Source organism: Dipodomys spectabilis, unplaced genomic scaffold, assembly GCF_019054845.1.
Source record: "Dipodomys spectabilis isolate Male_0828 unplaced genomic scaffold, ASM1905484v1 ptg000108l, whole genome shotgun sequence".
In the NCBI taxonomy this organism is placed as follows: Eukaryota; Metazoa; Chordata; class Mammalia; order Rodentia; family Heteromyidae; genus Dipodomys; species Dipodomys spectabilis.
The window spans coordinates 345,326-362,901 of NW_024870785.1; the positions used below are offsets into that span (position 1 = coordinate 345,326).

The 17,576-nt window shown below is 52.9% G+C and overlaps 2 protein-coding genes across 2 annotated transcripts in view; one reads left to right on the forward strand and one right to left on the reverse strand.

The window, feature by feature from the left end:
* Positions 1 to 5,701, forward strand: part of Aven (apoptosis and caspase activation inhibitor) — a 67,281-nt gene extending 61,580 nt beyond the window's left edge. The window contains exons 3-6 of the mRNA XM_042687573.1: positions 881 to 951; positions 3,241 to 3,336; positions 4,538 to 4,871; positions 5,351 to 5,701. Coding sequence (XP_042543507.1) covers positions 881 to 951; positions 3,241 to 3,336; positions 4,538 to 4,871; positions 5,351 to 5,457 — 608 coding nt within the window. The 3' untranslated portion in view covers positions 5,458 to 5,701. The remainder of the gene's footprint in view (positions 1 to 880; positions 952 to 3,240; positions 3,337 to 4,537; positions 4,872 to 5,350) is intronic.
* A 66-nt stretch (positions 5,702 to 5,767) lies between these two features.
* Positions 5,768 to 17,576, reverse strand: part of Ryr3 (ryanodine receptor 3) — a 269,526-nt gene continuing 257,717 nt past the window's right edge. The window contains 10 exon segments of the mRNA XM_042687574.1: positions 5,768 to 6,634; positions 8,222 to 8,273; positions 9,469 to 9,569; positions 9,896 to 9,960; positions 10,900 to 11,056; positions 12,444 to 12,578; positions 14,177 to 14,323; positions 14,905 to 14,965; positions 15,354 to 15,481; positions 15,869 to 15,911. Coding sequence (XP_042543508.1) covers positions 6,539 to 6,634; positions 8,222 to 8,273; positions 9,469 to 9,569; positions 9,896 to 9,960; positions 10,900 to 11,056; positions 12,444 to 12,578; positions 14,177 to 14,323; positions 14,905 to 14,965; positions 15,354 to 15,481; positions 15,869 to 15,911 — 985 coding nt within the window. The 3' untranslated portion in view covers positions 5,768 to 6,538.

Below are 17,576 nucleotides of genomic sequence, written 5' to 3' on the forward strand. Positions count from 1 at the left end.
GTGGATGGCGCTGTGATACACATCTGCCGGGCTGACTCCAAACTGCACCGCCACCCTCTCAGCACTCAGCCTCCTGAGTAGACAGGGCTGTAGGTGTGAGCCACCGCACCCACCTGGCTTACGCTTGCGTTTGCCCAGTGCCTTGTTTTCATTATTACGGCTCTGTAAAGTAATTTGATGTTAATGTAATCTTTCAAACCTTACTTTTTTCTCAGAATTGTTTCTGTATTCTGGAGCTCTCAAGCTTCCATGTTGTTTTTTATTTTTATTTTTCTATTTCTGTGAAGAATGCATTGGGGTTCTGCTTTGGATTTTTTTTGCTTTCAGTAATACAGCAATTTTTACAATATTAGTTTTCTAGTCCATGGGCATGAGAGGTCTTTCCATCTTCTAGTGTTTTCTTTAATTTCTCCATGTTTCAGAGATTTTTGTGGTAGCAGTCTCTTGTTTTCTTGGTTAAGTGTATTCTTGTGTTTTGTTTGCCTTATTTATTGCCCTAAGCGTTCAGGTACTGCCTTGAGCAAGAGTAGGGAGAGGGGACGATGGTGCCCTTTCTCACCCTGGGAAAATGCTTTCAGTTTTCCCCTTTTCAGAATGACGTCTGCTGTGTAGACTGGTCACGGAAAGCCTTTCTACGTTGAGCTATATTCCTTCTGTCCCTTTCTCCCTGCTTGTGCTGGTCCTGAGCGGTGAGGTTACAGGTGTGGACCTGGCACCTGGCTGATCCCGTGGTCTTCCGTGGGGTGTGTCTCAGAGAGGAGGCGGGGCAGCAGGCTCCGCACACAAGGAAGCGGCCCATTTACACCAAAAGGGAAATGGGAAGAAACAGTCTTTTCCTGTAGTTTTCACATAAAATTATGCATTTTTGTTCTATTTCTAGGGGACTCCTTCTCACAGTTCCGGTTTGCTGAGGAGAAAGAATGGGAAGGTGACACCTCATGTCCAAAACAGGTAAACAAGCCTGTGTTGAGGGCCGCCCCTGCGAGGCCAGCCCCCGTGTGTGTGCGTGTGCACGTGTGTGTATGTGTGCGTGCGTGCGCGTGCGTGCGTGCGTGTGTGCGCGTGCGTGCGTGTATGTCTGTGCATGTGTGTGCGTGCGTGTGTGCGTGCGTGTGTGTGTGCGTGTATGTGCATGTGTGCGCACGCGTGTGTGCGTGCGTGCGCATGTGTGCGTGTGTGCGCACACATGTGCGTGTGCGCATGTGCTTGCGTGTGTGTGCGCGTGCGTGCGTGTATGTCTGTGCATGTGTGTGCGCGTGCGTGTATGTCTGTGTGTGCGCGTGCGTGTGTGTGTGTGCGCATGCGTGTACGTGTGCGCGTGCGTGTGTGCGTGTGTGTGTACTCTACGCATTTTCAGGGAGTGGAAATTGCACAGGCCCTGCAAACTTGAGCTCTCTCTCAGGTCTATGTCTGGCCCTGTGTGTGACTTTCTCATAAGCCAGACTGTGAGATAACAAGGTGATGATGTAGCCAAGTAAGTTACTCTGCCATTTGGCTGATTCCTGGCCCTGTCTGTGGCAGTTCACCTTAGAGGTGACACTTAGCTTTGTTTCCCCCCTGCTTCCTTACAGTTTTGTCCCACTGCCCCCCAAGCCCATCCTGAGGCTTGAACTCGGGGCCTGGGTGCTAGTCCTGCACTGTTTTTGTTCAGTGGAGCTCTCCTGCTTCAGCCACAGCTCTCCTTCCATGTTGTCTTTGTTTTTGTTTGTTTGTAATTTATTGGAGATGAGTCTTATGGACTTTCCTGCCTGAGCTGGCTTTGAACCTTGATCCTCAGATCTCAGCCTCCTGAGTAGTTAGGATGTCAGGTGTGAGCCCTTGCCTGATGCCTGGCTTTAACTTGTAGTTCCACCTGCTCTACAATTAGTAAGATAAAGATACAAACCAAGAACAGCTATTACAGAAGTCTTTCAGCTCTGTGTTCAGTTCTTCCCCTTTGAAAACGTACAGTTACGATGTCCCGTCCTGCGCTCTACAGTTAGAACGCTCGGCCTGGCAAAGCGTGAGGTGGCCCTCAGCAGCCAGACAGGGGTCTCCTTGCCTGCTCTGCCCCTCCCCTCGCTGCTCCGCCCCTCCCCGCCCCGCCCTGTCCCTCCCCTCCCCTCCCCGCCCCTCCCTCCGCTGGTGGCTCATTTTCTGGGTGCTCAGCTGTCTGGGTGGAGGCTGACTCTCCATGGAGAGAGGGAGTCACTGTAAGTGTGTTCCAGACCAGGCTGCGCTCCAGAGAGGGTTAAGATGTCTTGACAGTGTCATCCCACGACCAACCCAGGACCCCTGGCCCCTGCTAGGTTGTTTCATTAGGTAGAGGCTTTTAAATGAGCAAGACAGAGACAGTGCCTGCTTCATGCCTAAAAATGCTGTGTTCAACGCAGAGGCCTGGCCTGGAACCTGTCATGAACTTCCTCCATGCTTTGTTTTGCTTTTCTGAGATGGGAGGGGGCCTCAAACTTGTGATCTTTCTGCCTCAGTCTCACAGATGCTGGGATTACAAGAATGTGCTACTCTGCAGGCTCATGCATTCTTTTTTTAAAAAAATGCTTAACCTTTTTCAGATGTTTCCCTTTTCTAGGAGGAAGGACTGTTTTGGTGCTAGGGCTTTGGTGTAACCCCCGCAGTTTGAGTTGGTCTTGCACCAAGCGTCTGGGAGACCCCTGGGCAGGGGTCAGAGCCTGGCCCACTGCCTACTCACAGGGTGTCTTTCCGGAGGCTGCCGAGCCCATTTTTGAGCTGCTTGCTTCTCTAAGGGGCCAGGACACTACGCAGAGGTGTCAGGGCTGGGGGCCTTTGAACTACTTTCTGAAGTTGTTTTTGAGGTCCAGCGGGGAGGAGTCCGGGCACTTTTTCTGTCCCGACCCCGCTGTGCCTCTGCCAGACGGACTCTCCCGACTCTGGCTGGGGGAGAGCTCGGCCACACTGGCCCCTCCCAGGCGGCCCTCAGCCGCACCCCTGCCAGCGCCAGCCATCTGCAGCCTCGGCTCACCGGGAATGGCAGAGCCCTGCAGTTGGCAGCCTTGACATGAAGCTGATCCCCTGCCCAGCTCTGAGAGTGGGCACCGTGCGTCCAGAGGGCAGTTTTGGTTTTGCTAATCTTAATGTGGAAAGTGAAATTATAGCTCAATCGGTGTGATTTACGATCAGACTTACTTCCAGCCAAAGTGACTTATTTACCTGCCGTCTTTCATATTCTTTTATTCCCAAAAGGTCATAATTAATCATCTACTGTTTTCTACATATATATAGAATTCAGCACTTTATGTGGATAGTGAGTCACTGGTTCGGGCCCTTCAAGAACTGCCCCTGTCACTCCGTCTCAACGTTGCTGCCGAGCTGGTCCAGGTAAACGGCCCCTCTCCTGTCCCAGGTATCTGCAGCCCAGCCTGAAGCCCAAGGGAGGGGAGCGAGTCTGCCTGGGCATTCCTTCCAGGAAAGCTGAGCATTCTGTATTCAGGCATCATCTTCTCAACTTCAGAGAACAGAGTAAATTTTGGAAGTGGCTCTTTCATATTTTATGTGAGACATTTTACGGAATCAAATGCAATAGAATTGGAGTACAAAGTCTGGGTGTTAATTTGCTCACAATCCTTATGTGCAAGTGTGTGCACGGGTGCCAGGCAGTGGAGGAGGGAGGCATCAGCCGGCCCCGTGAGCCACCGGTGCGGCAGCCTGCCCTGGGGCACGAGGGTGAAGACCTGGGTCTTACCAGCTGTTTTGCAGGGTGCTGGAGGGAGGGCAGTCACAGAGAATCCTCCCTCTTCTTCCCAGTGTGCATCTCTGATTGCTAAGCAAGATTCCAGACACCCACCGTGGACTGGTTAAATGACTCTCAGATTAGGTAGAGCACCACACCCCAGTTTTGTCCAGTTCACATCTGTAAATCCTTGAGGTCTGTCCAGGGTGCTGGGAAGTAAAGACAGGTTGGTGGCCCCAGAAGAGATGGATGCCTTTTCTGCACTTACCCCACACGAGGCCTCCTCTAGAAAGGCTGTCCTCCTTTCCACAGAAAGGGAAGATGTAGCGTGCTTATAGCCATGCGTCAGCCTCCGGAAGCAGCCCTCACAGCTCCAAAAGACAACTGTGCTCATGTCTAATACTGTATTTTTACCCATTTCTGCGTTTTCAGAAAGTGTAATCAGGTTGTTTGCTTTCGTGTCTGGCATTGTGTAATCCAATAGTATGGCCGCATCATCTTTTCTTCTTGGGGAATTTTATACTTACCCGAATGCTTTCAAAGGCAATGAACAGGTCTACTCTGCTCATTTCTTTGTGGCACCTTCTACGATGCCCATGTCTCCTGACAGATTCAGTAGACCTGTGGCATGGTTGGTGTTGAGGCCAGTGACAGGAAGACACCTCAGCACTGCTTTCCACAGGCCAGTGTTTGTGAGGGCCCTGGGCATCTCCCTGGGGAGGCTGTTTGAGAACCGATGTCTAGATTCAGCTTCCTACCCCTCAAAGCTAGGTGGCTCCCTGGACCTCCCTGTTTATGCCACTGTATCATGATTCCATTTGAAACCCGATTCTTACACTTCTCTTTCAGGCTACGGTTCCTTTAGAGCTTCCTCAAGTGAAACCAAAGAGAAAGGGTGATGGCAAGGGGCCAGGGATGCAATTACGGGGCTCGCTCTCGGAACTGAGGGCCTCTGCTGCTGGCGGTCCCAGGTCCCTGGGCAAAGATGGCCCCCAGCTGGGCCCCTCGGGGGCATCGCAGAGCCCCGCTTCGCTGCCACAGCCAGCAGCAGGCTGCCTGGAAGAGGAGCTAGAGCTGCTGCTCAGTTTAGATGCGCCAGTCAGAGCAGGAGGGAGCATCCCACTGGGCCAGACCTGGCAGAACCTGAGATCTGAGGAAGGGGAGGAGGCCCAAAAGGAGACGGGTAGGTTCTCATTCCTCCCTCACTGCCTTCGTGGTTCTGACATCCTTGTGAGAGCAGCCACCCTGGCATGCCGTCCGTCTGCACACCCGTCTGGGTCTGGCATCAGTCCAGTGCTCATGTCTCTGCTTGTGCTGCTTGCTTGGTATAACAGACAACGTTAATACGTGCATGCTCTGTGAATCGGTGGGCCACAGGCAATCACCACAGCTAACGCAAGGGTTAATGATGCCCCAGGACCACTGCAAGAGTAGAAAGAACAGGGAGCTGTTGGTCTTTCCACAGGAAGCTTCAGGAAAGAAGAGCCACCCTCTGCTGCACTTAGTGTTTTGTCTGGCTATTACCCGTGTCACTTGAGGGGTAACAGTGATAGAGAAAGTAATAATTCGGGCTGAATTATACCTGGGGAGCATTAGCTCTCAGTGTTGGGACTAATGTGAGGTTGCTCACAAGTACGGCTTTCATCCCCCTACTTCCTGCAGAACCATCTGTGACTGGAGAAAAGAACGCGGACTCTGAGCAGGCAGCTACACCAAAAGACGTTACTGAGGAAGAGCTGGAAGACTGGCTGGACAGCATGATCTCCTGAGGGATCAAGACGCAAGCTTCCACGGCCTTCCACGTAAGCGAGGCACAGGCTGCCCCTCAGGACCAGCCGCCGCTCCTTGTGCTTCTCGGAGGCGGAGGAGCGAGTGTGTGAGGCGTGCTGCTTTGTTTTCTGGCTGTTTCCTGACAGGCGGGACGTCCCAGCATAGCCAGTGCTGCTTACTAAGAGATCGCACACAAAAAACAGGCATGAATGTGGCCACAATAAACACCCTCTGGTTTGTGGACCTTGTTCTTTGTGCCTCCTGTCCCCGTGCCCGCGGTCACCGGAAATGGTGCGCAGGAGGCTGCTCTGAGTGGTACGTATGACTTTATTGCAGTGGGTACTTCACGTTGAGGAGATTCCACTACTTACAGGGACCGTAACGCACTACTCAATTTTGGCATAAGATTGAGAGTTATCTGAATTTTCAATACAGTATTTTTCTTCTAATAACAGCAGTTCAGTAAGCTGTTACTGAAAAAAAAATGTATGAATAACCTTCAAGTACAGTTTCATAAAGTAAGAGAGATCAACACGACTATTCAGTGGAACTGTCCTTCTAGAACACAAACATAAAAAACTTGCATAGCTGTATCTAAAGAGGTTTTAAGGCACTTATCGATATTTCACTGTCGACAAAGTGTGGGTTTTCTATTGAACTGCTTAAAAACACTGTTAAGCTGGTTTTGGATACAGTCCCTGGCAAGTCCCTTGGGAAAAACTGGATTGTCATTCCCACGGTCTTTTGTAGGTGACTATGGGCGACTTTGGCATGAGAGTTCAATGTTCTGCATTCAAGACTTCCTCTGGCCCTTTCCTCCACACTGCAGTCCTAACAGGCTAGTCTCACGAGAACTGAAAACCTTGAAGGCCTTCAGGTAGCAATCGCTCACATTTTCCTTCAACGCCTCGACAGGTTATTGCACACAGGCTATGTCTTTTGCACTGTCATGGATTGTGAACACACACTTTGTTGTGAGGCTTGGAAGGGTCACACGTGGATGCGCTGGGCAGCGGTGCGGGGAGGGTTCCATTTTCCTGGAGGGGCTGTGCAGTGCCGCCGTGCTGCCTTCATCCCCTTCTACGCAAGCTGGTCTTCGTATTGCTTACGAAAGCAGTCGCCAGCTGGAAAGAAGTCCCAGCACCTCTCCTGGTACATCTTCCACACGTACGACTCCTGAAAACAGTGTGAGCACAGCCGGTAAGCTAGCCAGCTTGTTTTTGCTGGATGTGGCTCTGCTTAGGAAGGAAAGAGATGTGACCTTTCGTATGGAGGCCACCACGCATTTTCTGCTCTCCTCCTCTCCCCCACTTACCTCAGCCTTTGCCTTTCTTCTCACTAACCTCCCCTCCACACACGCCTTCCCTCTCCCGTGTGGCCGCTTTAGACTCCCTGCTCTCCCCTCCTCCTTCTCCTCTGTCTCCTACCATTCCTCACCTCTCCAGCTCCTGCTTTCCCAATTTCCTCTCCTCACCAGCTCCATCATCTCCTCCCACGCCATCCTGTCTCTTCACCTTCCCTCTCCTCTCCCACACCTTGCCATTCCCTCCACTTCACAATCTCCTTCCTCTTCTCTCTCAGCCTCCTCTCCCTCGGTGGTGTGTGTTCACCTCCCCTCTTCTCCCCGGCTGCTGCCACGCAATCCCGCGCCCCCCCCTTCAAACTCCACTGTCCTGTCTCCTCTGAGTGTGCCGCTCCTCCATCTCCTGTCTCCTCTGAGTGTGCCGCTCCTCCATCTCCTGTCTCCTCTGAGTGTGCCGCTCCTCCATCTCCTGTCTCCTCTGAGTGTGCCGCTCCTCCATCTCCTGTCTCCTCTGAGTGTGCCGCTCCTCCATCTCCTGTCAACTCCCCTTCCTTGGGCACAGTCGCCTCACCTCCACCCTCTCCTCTTGCCTCACCTCTCTTGGCCTTTTCCTCTTTGCCTTCTCCTGTATTCTCTCCTCCCAGTCCTATGTGGTCTGTGTCTACTGCGCCCTCTCTCCACTCCATTCTCTCCTCACCCCTTCCCTCTGCAGGGTCTGATCTTCCCCTTACCACCTCTGCCTCACCTCCCTTCTACTCTTTTGGACAGTCTTCTTCTCATCCTTCTCTCCTTACCCTCTTCAATCTCTCACCACTCACATTCCTCCACTCTCTACCCTCTTTCCTCTTCGTCTTCTCCTCTTGTCTGTCTTCTCTCCCCATTCCTCTCTTCACCTTCTCCTGTTCCTCATCTCCCCTCAGCTCTCTTCAATACTCCTCCACAGTCGTACCCTCTCCCGGTCTGCTGTTCCCTCCCTCCTTCCTCTGCACACTCCCCAGTCCAACGCCTTCACTCTGCTCTCCTTGCTCTCTCTTCTGGACACCCGCCTCCCTTGACCCTGACTCGTCCCTCGCCTCCCTCTGCTAAGGTCTCTTCTCCCTGACTCGTCTCCCTCTGCTGAGGCTCTCTTCTCCCTGACTCGTCTCCCTCTGCTGAGGCTCTCTTCTCCCTGACTCATGTCTCGTCTCCCTCTGCTGAGGTCTCTTCTAATCCCAACTCTGCATCTCTCCTCCTTCTTTTCAACGATGTAGTGTCCTCTCCTCTCACCTGTCTCTCTCCCTTCCCGGTCCTCTTGTCGGGCTACAGCCCCCTTCTCTGCTTCCCTCCCCCCTCTCCTCCACTGTCATCTCCCCTCCATCCTCTTTCCTCTCAGGTGTTACGTGCACTGCTTAGTTTCACACTAACAACCACAGAATGTGACACGTCTGTGTTTTCCAGTTAAGGCGTTTTTTTTTCCTTACCTGACCCGTGTGCTCTGTTTCATCCTTATTAATTAAATACATCAGAAAGAACCTGCAACAAAGAGGGAAAAAAATCGTAGTAGATACTTCTCAGATGAACTGAAACAAGGTTCAAAAACCGTATGATACCCTTAAGAACAGGGGAGCATTTCTACTAGATGTGTCTGTTTCAAAACCAGAGTCTGGCTGTGGGTAAACCAGACCGACCCTTCTTGGAATGAACAGTAACTCAAAAAAGTAATGAGCTTTTTTAATCTCATTAGGTCACTCTTATTCTTCCAGAAATAGAACATTTTGTTTTAGAGGACAGGGAAGTGAAGGTGTGGTTTTGTGGGAGTCTGCCTGTGACACAGGTGTACCGGGGGCCACGTTCACAGCTCACACTGCACAGACTGCTTCCTGAGGAGGTGGTGGTGTGCCCTTCAGGGGAAGACTGCGTGGCCAGGAAGAGACAGCCTGGGCTCTCCAGGCCCACCACGGCTCTACGTATATTAGTCTCCCCCTCTAGTTCAAGAATGAGAAAGAAGGCAGGACCAGAATCTTGATCATATTTGTCCTAAGTCAGCAGAACATCAATTCCTCTCCTGGCCTGCCTTTTACATAATCACCAGGAAGGTCAAGTGTGAGTCACAGGGTTCTGTCACAAGCTGGCTGCTAAGGGAGGTCCCAACCCAGAGGACAGGCGCCCAGGCACTGGCACACGACACACCCGTCCCTCCTGAGGGCCGGCGGCTACTCCCTGGACTGACGAGAAGTAATGGTGGTGAACACTCCTGGCTTAAGAGAATGTTACAGACACCATTGGAAGTGGTCTGAATCTAGCAGAAACACCCAGCCTGGCCACTTTTCTTTGATGACACCAACTTAATACTAAAGAGCAGAGCATATACCCACATATCCTGTAAATTCCATAAGTTCCACAGGAAGCTCAGAGTACAGGACAGGCTCAGAAAACTTCCTGCACAAATGCTTCCCCTAAAAAGACGAAATATTTGCTGTTTATCTACCAGCGGCCACACTGCTGCTTCAACAACGCAGTGTGAAAATACATCCAGAAATATCCCCGGATGGTACCTAGGACCCTGCTCCGGCAGGAGGTGGTCTGAGGCCAGTTCAGCAGCACGCGGGCAGACCCTTGTCATGGCCACCTGGGGAGAAGGGCCTTTTATAGATGGGTCACAGAGCTGAAAGAGGAGGTGAAGACGCCACCCAGACCCCCCCCCACCTTTGGTAACCAGAACACTCACAAGTAGTTGGCTAGGTTGTGCTCTTGTAATGTGTGTGTTTCAAAACCATGAGGAGTCGTATCAAAGTAGTCATTGCCAATGCCACAGATGAAACATTTAGTCTATGAAAAATGAGAAGTAGGAAAGGAATTAGCCATACCAGCGCGGCAGGAGGAAAAGGATGCCGGTCTATGCACTAGGGGTGAGACAAGTGTCATTCCAGAGGCACCTCACTCCCGGCCTTGGGAGGGCACCGGAAGGAGGCAGCTGCCGGGCAGGCCTGAGCAGGTGCAGGGCAGCAGGACCCAAACTTGGTCAGGAAAGGCGAGGTGGCATGCACAGAAAGCAAAGACTTCCGTAGTTTTCTAGCTGGTGTCCTGTTTGTAGCCATGTGTACTGTTTAGGAAGTCCAGATAGCCGTGGTATTAGACTGAGCAGGGAACTTTACCTCCATGTCTTCGCGAACTTGTTCCTGCTGGTCTCTCAGCTCTCCAAACGCGTCGATGATGAGACCTGAGATTGCAAGCACAGATAAAGCACCGTAATGGGCTCAGTGGTCCCTGGGTAGAGGAACTGCCTGACTGGCCCACTGTAAAGCAGAATTAGGTAAGCACAAAGAGCCTCTGAGCCAGGCACCAGTGGCTCACACCTGTCTTCCTAACTACTCAGGAGACTGAGATCTGAGGATCAGGGTTCAAAGCCAGCCTGGGCAGGAAAGTCCGTGAGACTCTTATCTCCAGTGATCCACTAGAAAACTGGAAGTGGTGCTGTGACTCAAGCAGCAGAGCGCTCGCCTTGAGCTGAAGAGCTGAGGGACAGCGCCCAGGCCCAGAGTTCACGCCCCACAACTGACAAAAAAAAAAAAACAATGGGGGGGGGGGTTTGTATCCTCTAGTACTGACTCCTGACTCGGCTCCTCCTGCTCACTCCAGTGCACGACCGGCCTCCACTCAGCCCCCCTCCTGTGCTGCTCAGCTGTTTGTCGTCAGTCCCTGCGATACATAGGCTCTTCCTCGTCTCCTGACCCCCTCAGGCTTCCCTGTGCCCAGGCTCTTCCTCCGGTTTTTGCTTCTTAGCCCTCAACACTCTCCTGTCTTCAGGGCATCTCAACCCAAGGTGACTGCGTCAAAGCTCATCATCTGTCTCCATTTCCTGGCCTCTCCCCCAAAACATTAGAAAACACATCACATTCTCCTATTCTCCCCACTGCCTGGGAGACCAAGACAGGAAGGGCTCCGAGGCCCGCGAGGTGACCGGTCCAAGTCGAGGTGGAAGGAAGCGGCCGTGTGGGTTCTCAGGCTTCCCATACCCATGTCTGGGTCCACGTGGCTTTGTGCAACAGTAGATGCTCAATAAATGTTTTCCAAAATAGCGAGTAAGTGACCTCACAAACTTGTCTGTGGAACAGTTGGGCCACAGGCACAGAAGAGCGTACTTAATTGGCAGCCATACCTTGAATGATGGCCAGCAAGATGACAATGACAAAGAAGAAAAAGGTAATGTCGAAGATAATGCGGTACATTTCATAAGGGTCGCCAGCGGGGTCTTCGATTTCATCGCCGATGCCGCCCCCTGCTCGCACTCCCACGTACATGTGGAAAAGGTAACACTGGGGGGAAACACAGCGAGTGAGGGTCACGTGTGTGCAGCACCACGGTCAGACTCCTCAGGGGCTCTGACCCCGGAGCCCGGGCCTGCGGGCAGCAGTGTCCACATCAATCGCTGACCTCTGCTTCTCTGCTTAGTTTGAGGTCTACGAAGACAGGAAGATTATGGTTAAAAATTGTTCATGGTAGGTCTCTAGTCATTAAGAGCGCGTTAGGCCTAGCGGAGATGGCACGTGCCAGACCCTGCCTTTTCTAATTCCAAGAGTGCTGGCCTGCTTTTCAGGCTGTGCTGTAAACTGAGGCAGAGCTCTGTCCACTCACGCATTCCCTGTGTACACGGCAGGGCTTCCACTCAGACTCCTGGGGAGCATCCAGAATGCTCCCACGTCTGAGATCCCTCAGTGCCGACACCACACTGCCACCCGTGAGAACTCCACACGGATGCAGTCACAGAGCAGTGAGTGGACTGGCAGTGCTGCCGAAGATCGCGGGCAGACGGTGCGCCGAAAGGGGATCGTGTCAGACTCCTCGTTCCCAAGAAGCCTCGTCAGGCCCGCGAAGCCACTCCAACTCGGAAGCCTCGTCAGGCCCGCGAAGCCACTCCAACTCGGAAACAGTGGGATTCAAAGTAACTGGGGACAGTGCATCTAGCATACGTTCTCCAGCAGTGGTCAGTGCCGGCTTGGGGCTCAGGGTCAGCAGTGGTCAGTGCCGGCTTGGGGCTCAGGGTCAGCAGTGGTCAGTGCCGGCTTGGGGCTCAGGGTCAGCAGTGGTCAGTGCCGGCTTGGGGCTCAGGGTCAGCAGTGGTCAGTGCCGGCTTGGGGCTCAGGGTCAGCAGTGGTCAGTGCCGGCTTGGGGCTCAGGGTCAGCAGTGGTCAGTGCCGGCTTGGGGCTCAGGGTCAGCAGTGGTCAGTGCCGGCTTGGGGCTTAGGGTCAGCAGGAGGGCACTGCCTTCTCACCGAGCGGCAGGGCTGCGGGGAAGCCCCGAGCCAGGCCCTAGTCCCTGCTGTCTCCTGGAAGGCTGGAGAGAACTCATTCCTGGCCTACCTCCTCCTGAGGTCAGGTCCTGATAGAGTTGAGGGGTGCTGCTGCAGGGCGCCCTGGGCCTGACCGCACCCACCCAGCTCCACTCCCTGAGGCCCGGCTGCAGCCCTGTGTGCTCTGAGAACCCACTGGCTGGCTGAAGTGAATCAGGTGAATCAAAGCTACACTTGTATGAAAATGTAGTTGGGCCTCATGACAGGTGACCTCCTCTGGGTGCTTCCTTCCCTCCCAGCCTCCACAGAAACCCTGTCTGTCTCCCCGCTCTCTCTGGTGGATGTGGTCGGGGCTGTGTGTCTCCTCGCTCTCTCTGGTGGATGTGGTTGGGGCTGGCAGTGGCTGACTCACCGTCATCATGTCATCACACTTCATGTCAGGCTCATCATCATCCTCACTTTTGTTGTAGAACTTGCGGAAGAAGTTAAAAGCCACCACGGTGTAGAGATAAACCACCACAGCCAGGAGGCCAACTGTAAGAACCAACTGTGGGGCAGAGGTAAAGAAAGGGTGTGTGTTAACCTCCAGCGGTTCACAGGGGTCTCCACACAGAGCAGGGAAGGGGAAGGGGGTGAGGGAGTCACTGCAGGTGAGGGAGGGAGGCTGCAGGCTGAACTTCCTCCTTCCTGCAGTTCATAGGCGGATCCCTAACCAGTAACCCACGGACAGAACAGAGCCAGAGCTTTGCAAGCTGTATTGGGGAGATGGAACCCAGGGCCTCCGCATGCTAGGGAAAAGCACTCTGCCCGGAGCCACATGCCCAGCTCTGGGCTAGAGCCTTTTGGAGGGCTGGCATCATGTAGAGGCCCTGCGGACAAACTCCATGCAGAGGCGTCTGGGCCTCTGGATTACAGGCTCGGCATCTGCACGAGGCGCGCGGGGGTCTGTACATTGGCCTGCTGAGGCAGCAGGTGCGGGTCAGCAGCACGAAGATGAGAAGGTGCTGGGCTGACTGCTGGGAAGAGCAGCGTCCGGGGTGAGTCGCTACTCAAACCCTGGGGGGCAGAGCTCATGGCAGTGGCTTAGGAAGAAGAGCAAAGGGCTGAGGGCGGCCTCTGCCACCCAGCCGTGGCTGGGACCTGCGGGGGCAGCCTCGCTGCGCCTCTGCGGTGCGGCCGCGGGCAGCCTCGCCGCGCCTCTGCGGTGCGGCCGGGGCACGGCCTCTCTGAGCCTCAGTTTCCTCCTCCGCATAGCAGCTGAATGCCTTACAGGGGAGTGGGGAGGCTTGGCATGAGCTTGGTGCGTCTGCGGCCTTCTTCCCCTCCCACCAAAGGCCTAGAGCGGTGAGGGAATGTGCCTCGTGCGTAATTAACCGTGCCTAATGAGAAATGAAATGGTAAGCAGCTTGAGTTCGTAGACTAGCTCGTAGACGGTTTTAATATGGCCGAGGTCATCGCTACCTCCAGCTCATCAACATCCAGGCTTCACACAAGGCCAGAATCAACTTGTGATACATGCTTACTGTATGTGGTTTTTACACTATGGATACATTACGTGTAGTAACTATATATCTCCACCCAGTTGTTTTTCCTGCAGCATTCCTTACATTCAGAGCCTTATACATTCACTGGACTTTTTCACTCAAAGCTGGTGCTCTACCACTGTCACTTCTGGCTTTTGGTTAGTTGCCTGGAGATGAGAATCTCCTAGACTTTTCTGCCTGGGCTGTCTTCGAACTGAGATCCTCAGATCTCAGCCTCTTCCTGAGTAGCTAGGATGACCAGCGTGCCAGCAGTGTCCTGCTTTATTAGTTGTCAGGATGACCTGGGAATCTTCTAAGCATTCCCTTCCACTCCCCGACTGCCACAGCAGTTCAGAGCCATGGAGTAAGCGCAGGCTGACTGGCTCTCCACTTCCCTTCTCCCCCAGCTCTCCTGAATGTTAAGGTCTGAATTTAGGTTTTAGGCCTCTTACGTCACAACTCTAGGTATATCTGGAACTAGTGACAAGTCTGCAGAAACAGTTGCTCTTGGTTCAAGTGTTTGTCCAAGAAACCTATTTGGTACACTACAGCGTACCGGTTCCCGACATCCACTACCTCTCATTTCCTACAATTCTGCTCCCAGCCAACGTCAGCCCGGTACCTGTTTGCCATTGTGAGTTACAGATGAAAGGATCGTCCTTAATGTCTTGAAGCCCATGGCAATATCTAGCAGATGAGCAGCGAAGAAGAAGTTGTTGTAGTGGCCCAGGACCGACATGGTTGTATACCAGGCAAGGTACAGAAAGGACTAGAAATGGAAGAGAGTTAGCAACATTGTGGACATTCGTGCGTAGGATGTGCTCACTTGCCATCATTCCTCATTTGAGGGGATGGAGGTGCTGAGGCGCTGGGAGCCACCCAAGGCCTGCAGCCACGGGAAGAGTGCTTCCCCGGCTGGGCCGCTAGCCTGCCACAGGAAGAGTGCTTCCCAGCTGGGCCGCTAGCCTGCCACGGGAAGAGTGCTTCCCAGCTGGGCCGCTAGCCTGCCACGGGAAGAGTGCTTCCCCGGCTGGGCCGCTAGCCTGCCACGGGAAGAGTGCTTCCCCGGCTGGGCCGCTAGCCTGCCACGGGAAGAGTGCTTCCCCGGCTGGGCCGCTAGCCTGCCACGGGAAGAGTGCTTCCCCGGCTGGGCCGCTAGCCTGCACCCTGGGCTTCCCCGGCTGGGCCGCTAGCCTGCACCCTGGGCCCCCAAGGAAGTCTGTCTTCAGGGGGAAGGGCTCCATGCACCCTGTGGCTCAGCCGAGCCCCTGGGCATCCTCAATGCTTGTCCCCTACAACAACCCCAAACCCCAGAGAAAAGAATCTTGTTTTTCCAAGTACAGTACTTACATTGTCAGTAAAAACTACCCCCAGTTTCCAGATGTGGTACTTCATGTCAATGGAACTTAGCCTAAAGAGGGAACAAATAATTTCATAACTTGTAAAGGTCAAGATTTTGTTGTGCTTAATTAGAGAGAAATTAAGTTTCTCTCACAGGCTTAATAACCTAAATACAGCTCTGAACCTTATCAAGTTATTCAGGTACTCCAGAGAGACAGAGTGGTTGAGTCACACATTTGGAAATGTTAGTCTCTCTCAGCTCTTTTGAGCATAAAAACTGGCCTTCAAATTCTTAAAAGCCTTCCTCTCCCAGGACGTCAGGACCTGGGCAAGACATTGGTTCCGGAACAGAGCCTGAGAATACAGACACACTTGCAACTTTTCCCTGCAGGTAGAGAGGAATGGAAACATGATGGCCCTAAGTTAGCTGCATGGGACCGGTCTCCTAAGCTGTATACCATGAGACCAAAGATGCTGCCTCTGCTGTGGTCTCCTCCATTGGGCTGAAGTCCAGGGTGTTTTTGTCCAGACCCAGGAGTTCAGCAATTCGCTCTGCTCCATAGAGGTCTCCATACTTGTTGATCACCTAGAGCGAAGAGACAACAGGGTGGGCTGGGGCCATATGCCACAGCTTCCCAACCCTGGGACGCCGCTGCCCCCGGGCTTTGTGGGAGACGGGGGGGGGGGGCAGTTAACACATGCTGCAGAAGACAGAAAATAACCCTGAGAAAATGAAGTGACGAGGGCAAGTATGTAAAAACCTGCTTTCAAGCTGGTCTCTTTTTGGAGGAGAGGAAAAGTTTAATGCTCAGGAGAGGGAGGGCTAAGGCAAAGGGTTCTAAGACAGGAGTAGGAGAAAGGGCTGGCCACTGGCGAGTTCTGTGGCCTCTCAGGGCACCACCTTGACACATCACACGTGTTTGTGCGTGGAGAACTCAAGCGTGCATCACAGCTCCTGCGACTGTGGATTTACCTTTCTCTTCACAAACTTGTCCCAGTAGTTATTAGGGAAAGATCTGCAAAGGGAAAAAAAGAATTGCTTCTTCATTCTGAACATCAGGGCAACACAGCAAGAAACCAACCGACTCGAGCGTCTGTCCTCTCTGAAGGGCTCCAGCCTGAGTTCAGTCTCCACACCCTGCCTGGGAAGCCAACATTTGCTCTCAAGCTTACGATTCAGAACCAGGCACTGTGTGTGTGTGATGGCAGACAGACAGAAACCCTCTCCGAATCTCTCTTCCTGGCCTGCCAGGCACACTGCTGAAGTCCAGTATGTTTCATTTTTTTAATTGCTTTACAGACATTGGCGATTCATCCATGTCAACAATATTCGGATCATCGCACACTCCCGTCGCCTTCTCCTGTCCCCTCCCTGCAGTCTCCCTAACCTCAAGTCCAATTTGTTTTTAGGTCGAGGCTGCTCATATGAGAGAAAATAGGCAATGTTTCTCTGAGTCTGGCTTATTTCACTTACTATGATTTAACATTTTTCTGTAAATAACACAATTCCTCTGGTTGACTGTACCCTGTTCCAGTGTGCACCAGACAAAATCCAGAAGGAGCTGCGCACATTACTTACAGCAAGTCTTTTTTTTTTTTTTTTTGGTTGGTTGTAGGACTTGAACTCTGGGCCTGGGCGCTGTCCCTCAGCTCTTCAGCTCAAGGCGAGCGCTCTACCACTTGAGCCACAGCACCACTCCTGGTTTTCTGATGGTTAATTGGAGATTCTTGTCTCACAGATGTTCCTGCCCGGGCTGGCTTTGAACCACGACCCTCAGATATCAGCCTCCTGGGTAGCTAGGATTATTCCTTACATTCAGGATTTAAAAACAAATCAAGCCAAGCCTCCTGAGCTCTTTTTTCTTACTCAAGTGAGATCTCCACAGCATTCGCCTCAGACCCGGTCAGGCTTTGTCCTAAGCGTGAGCGTCTAGCTACCGCGATGCTGCAGGGTGCTGACCGCAGCACTGCAGGAGGCCCCTTCGGGGCAGCCTCGTACCCTGAGCTCCGTACGTTGCATTCCTGTCCCGACTAGAGCTGGGGTCAAACCACCTTGAAGATAGGACACATACAGTATGTTCTTTGTTAGGCAGGTGCGCCAGGACATGAGCTTTTTGAGAGTCCTTTAAAAGTTGCAGCACTGACCAGGTCCTGTCAGGTCAACTGCCGCTCAGTACCATGCAGGGCCAAAGGCCGCTTGCTTAAGGAAAAGAGTTCAGGGCTGGGAAGGTGGCTCAGTGGTAGAGCGCTTGCCTTGCATACTCAAGGCCCTGGGTTCAATTCCTCAGCACCACATAAGCAAAAAGAAAAAAGCCAGAAGTGGCGCTGTGGCTCAAGTGGTAGAGCACTAGCCTTGAGCTGAAGAGCTGAGGGACAGCACCCAGGCCCAGAGTTCAGGCCCCACGACCGGACCCAAAAAAAAAAAAAGACTTCAGAGAAGGGCGTCACGGGACTATTGTGATGCAGAGGGCTCTGGAGAAGCTGCTCGGCTGAATGTCTAGATTTGGCTAAGTGACGTCCTAGAAACACTCCATATAACTCAGGCACGGAGACCTAGTTTAGATAATGCCACCTGGACTCTCTGGTACGAACCAAATATGTTCAGTATCTCGATTATGGTAGAGTATGGCCCTATTTTAAACCTCTAGCACATGCACAGAGTGTATCGCGGTTTGAGAGGT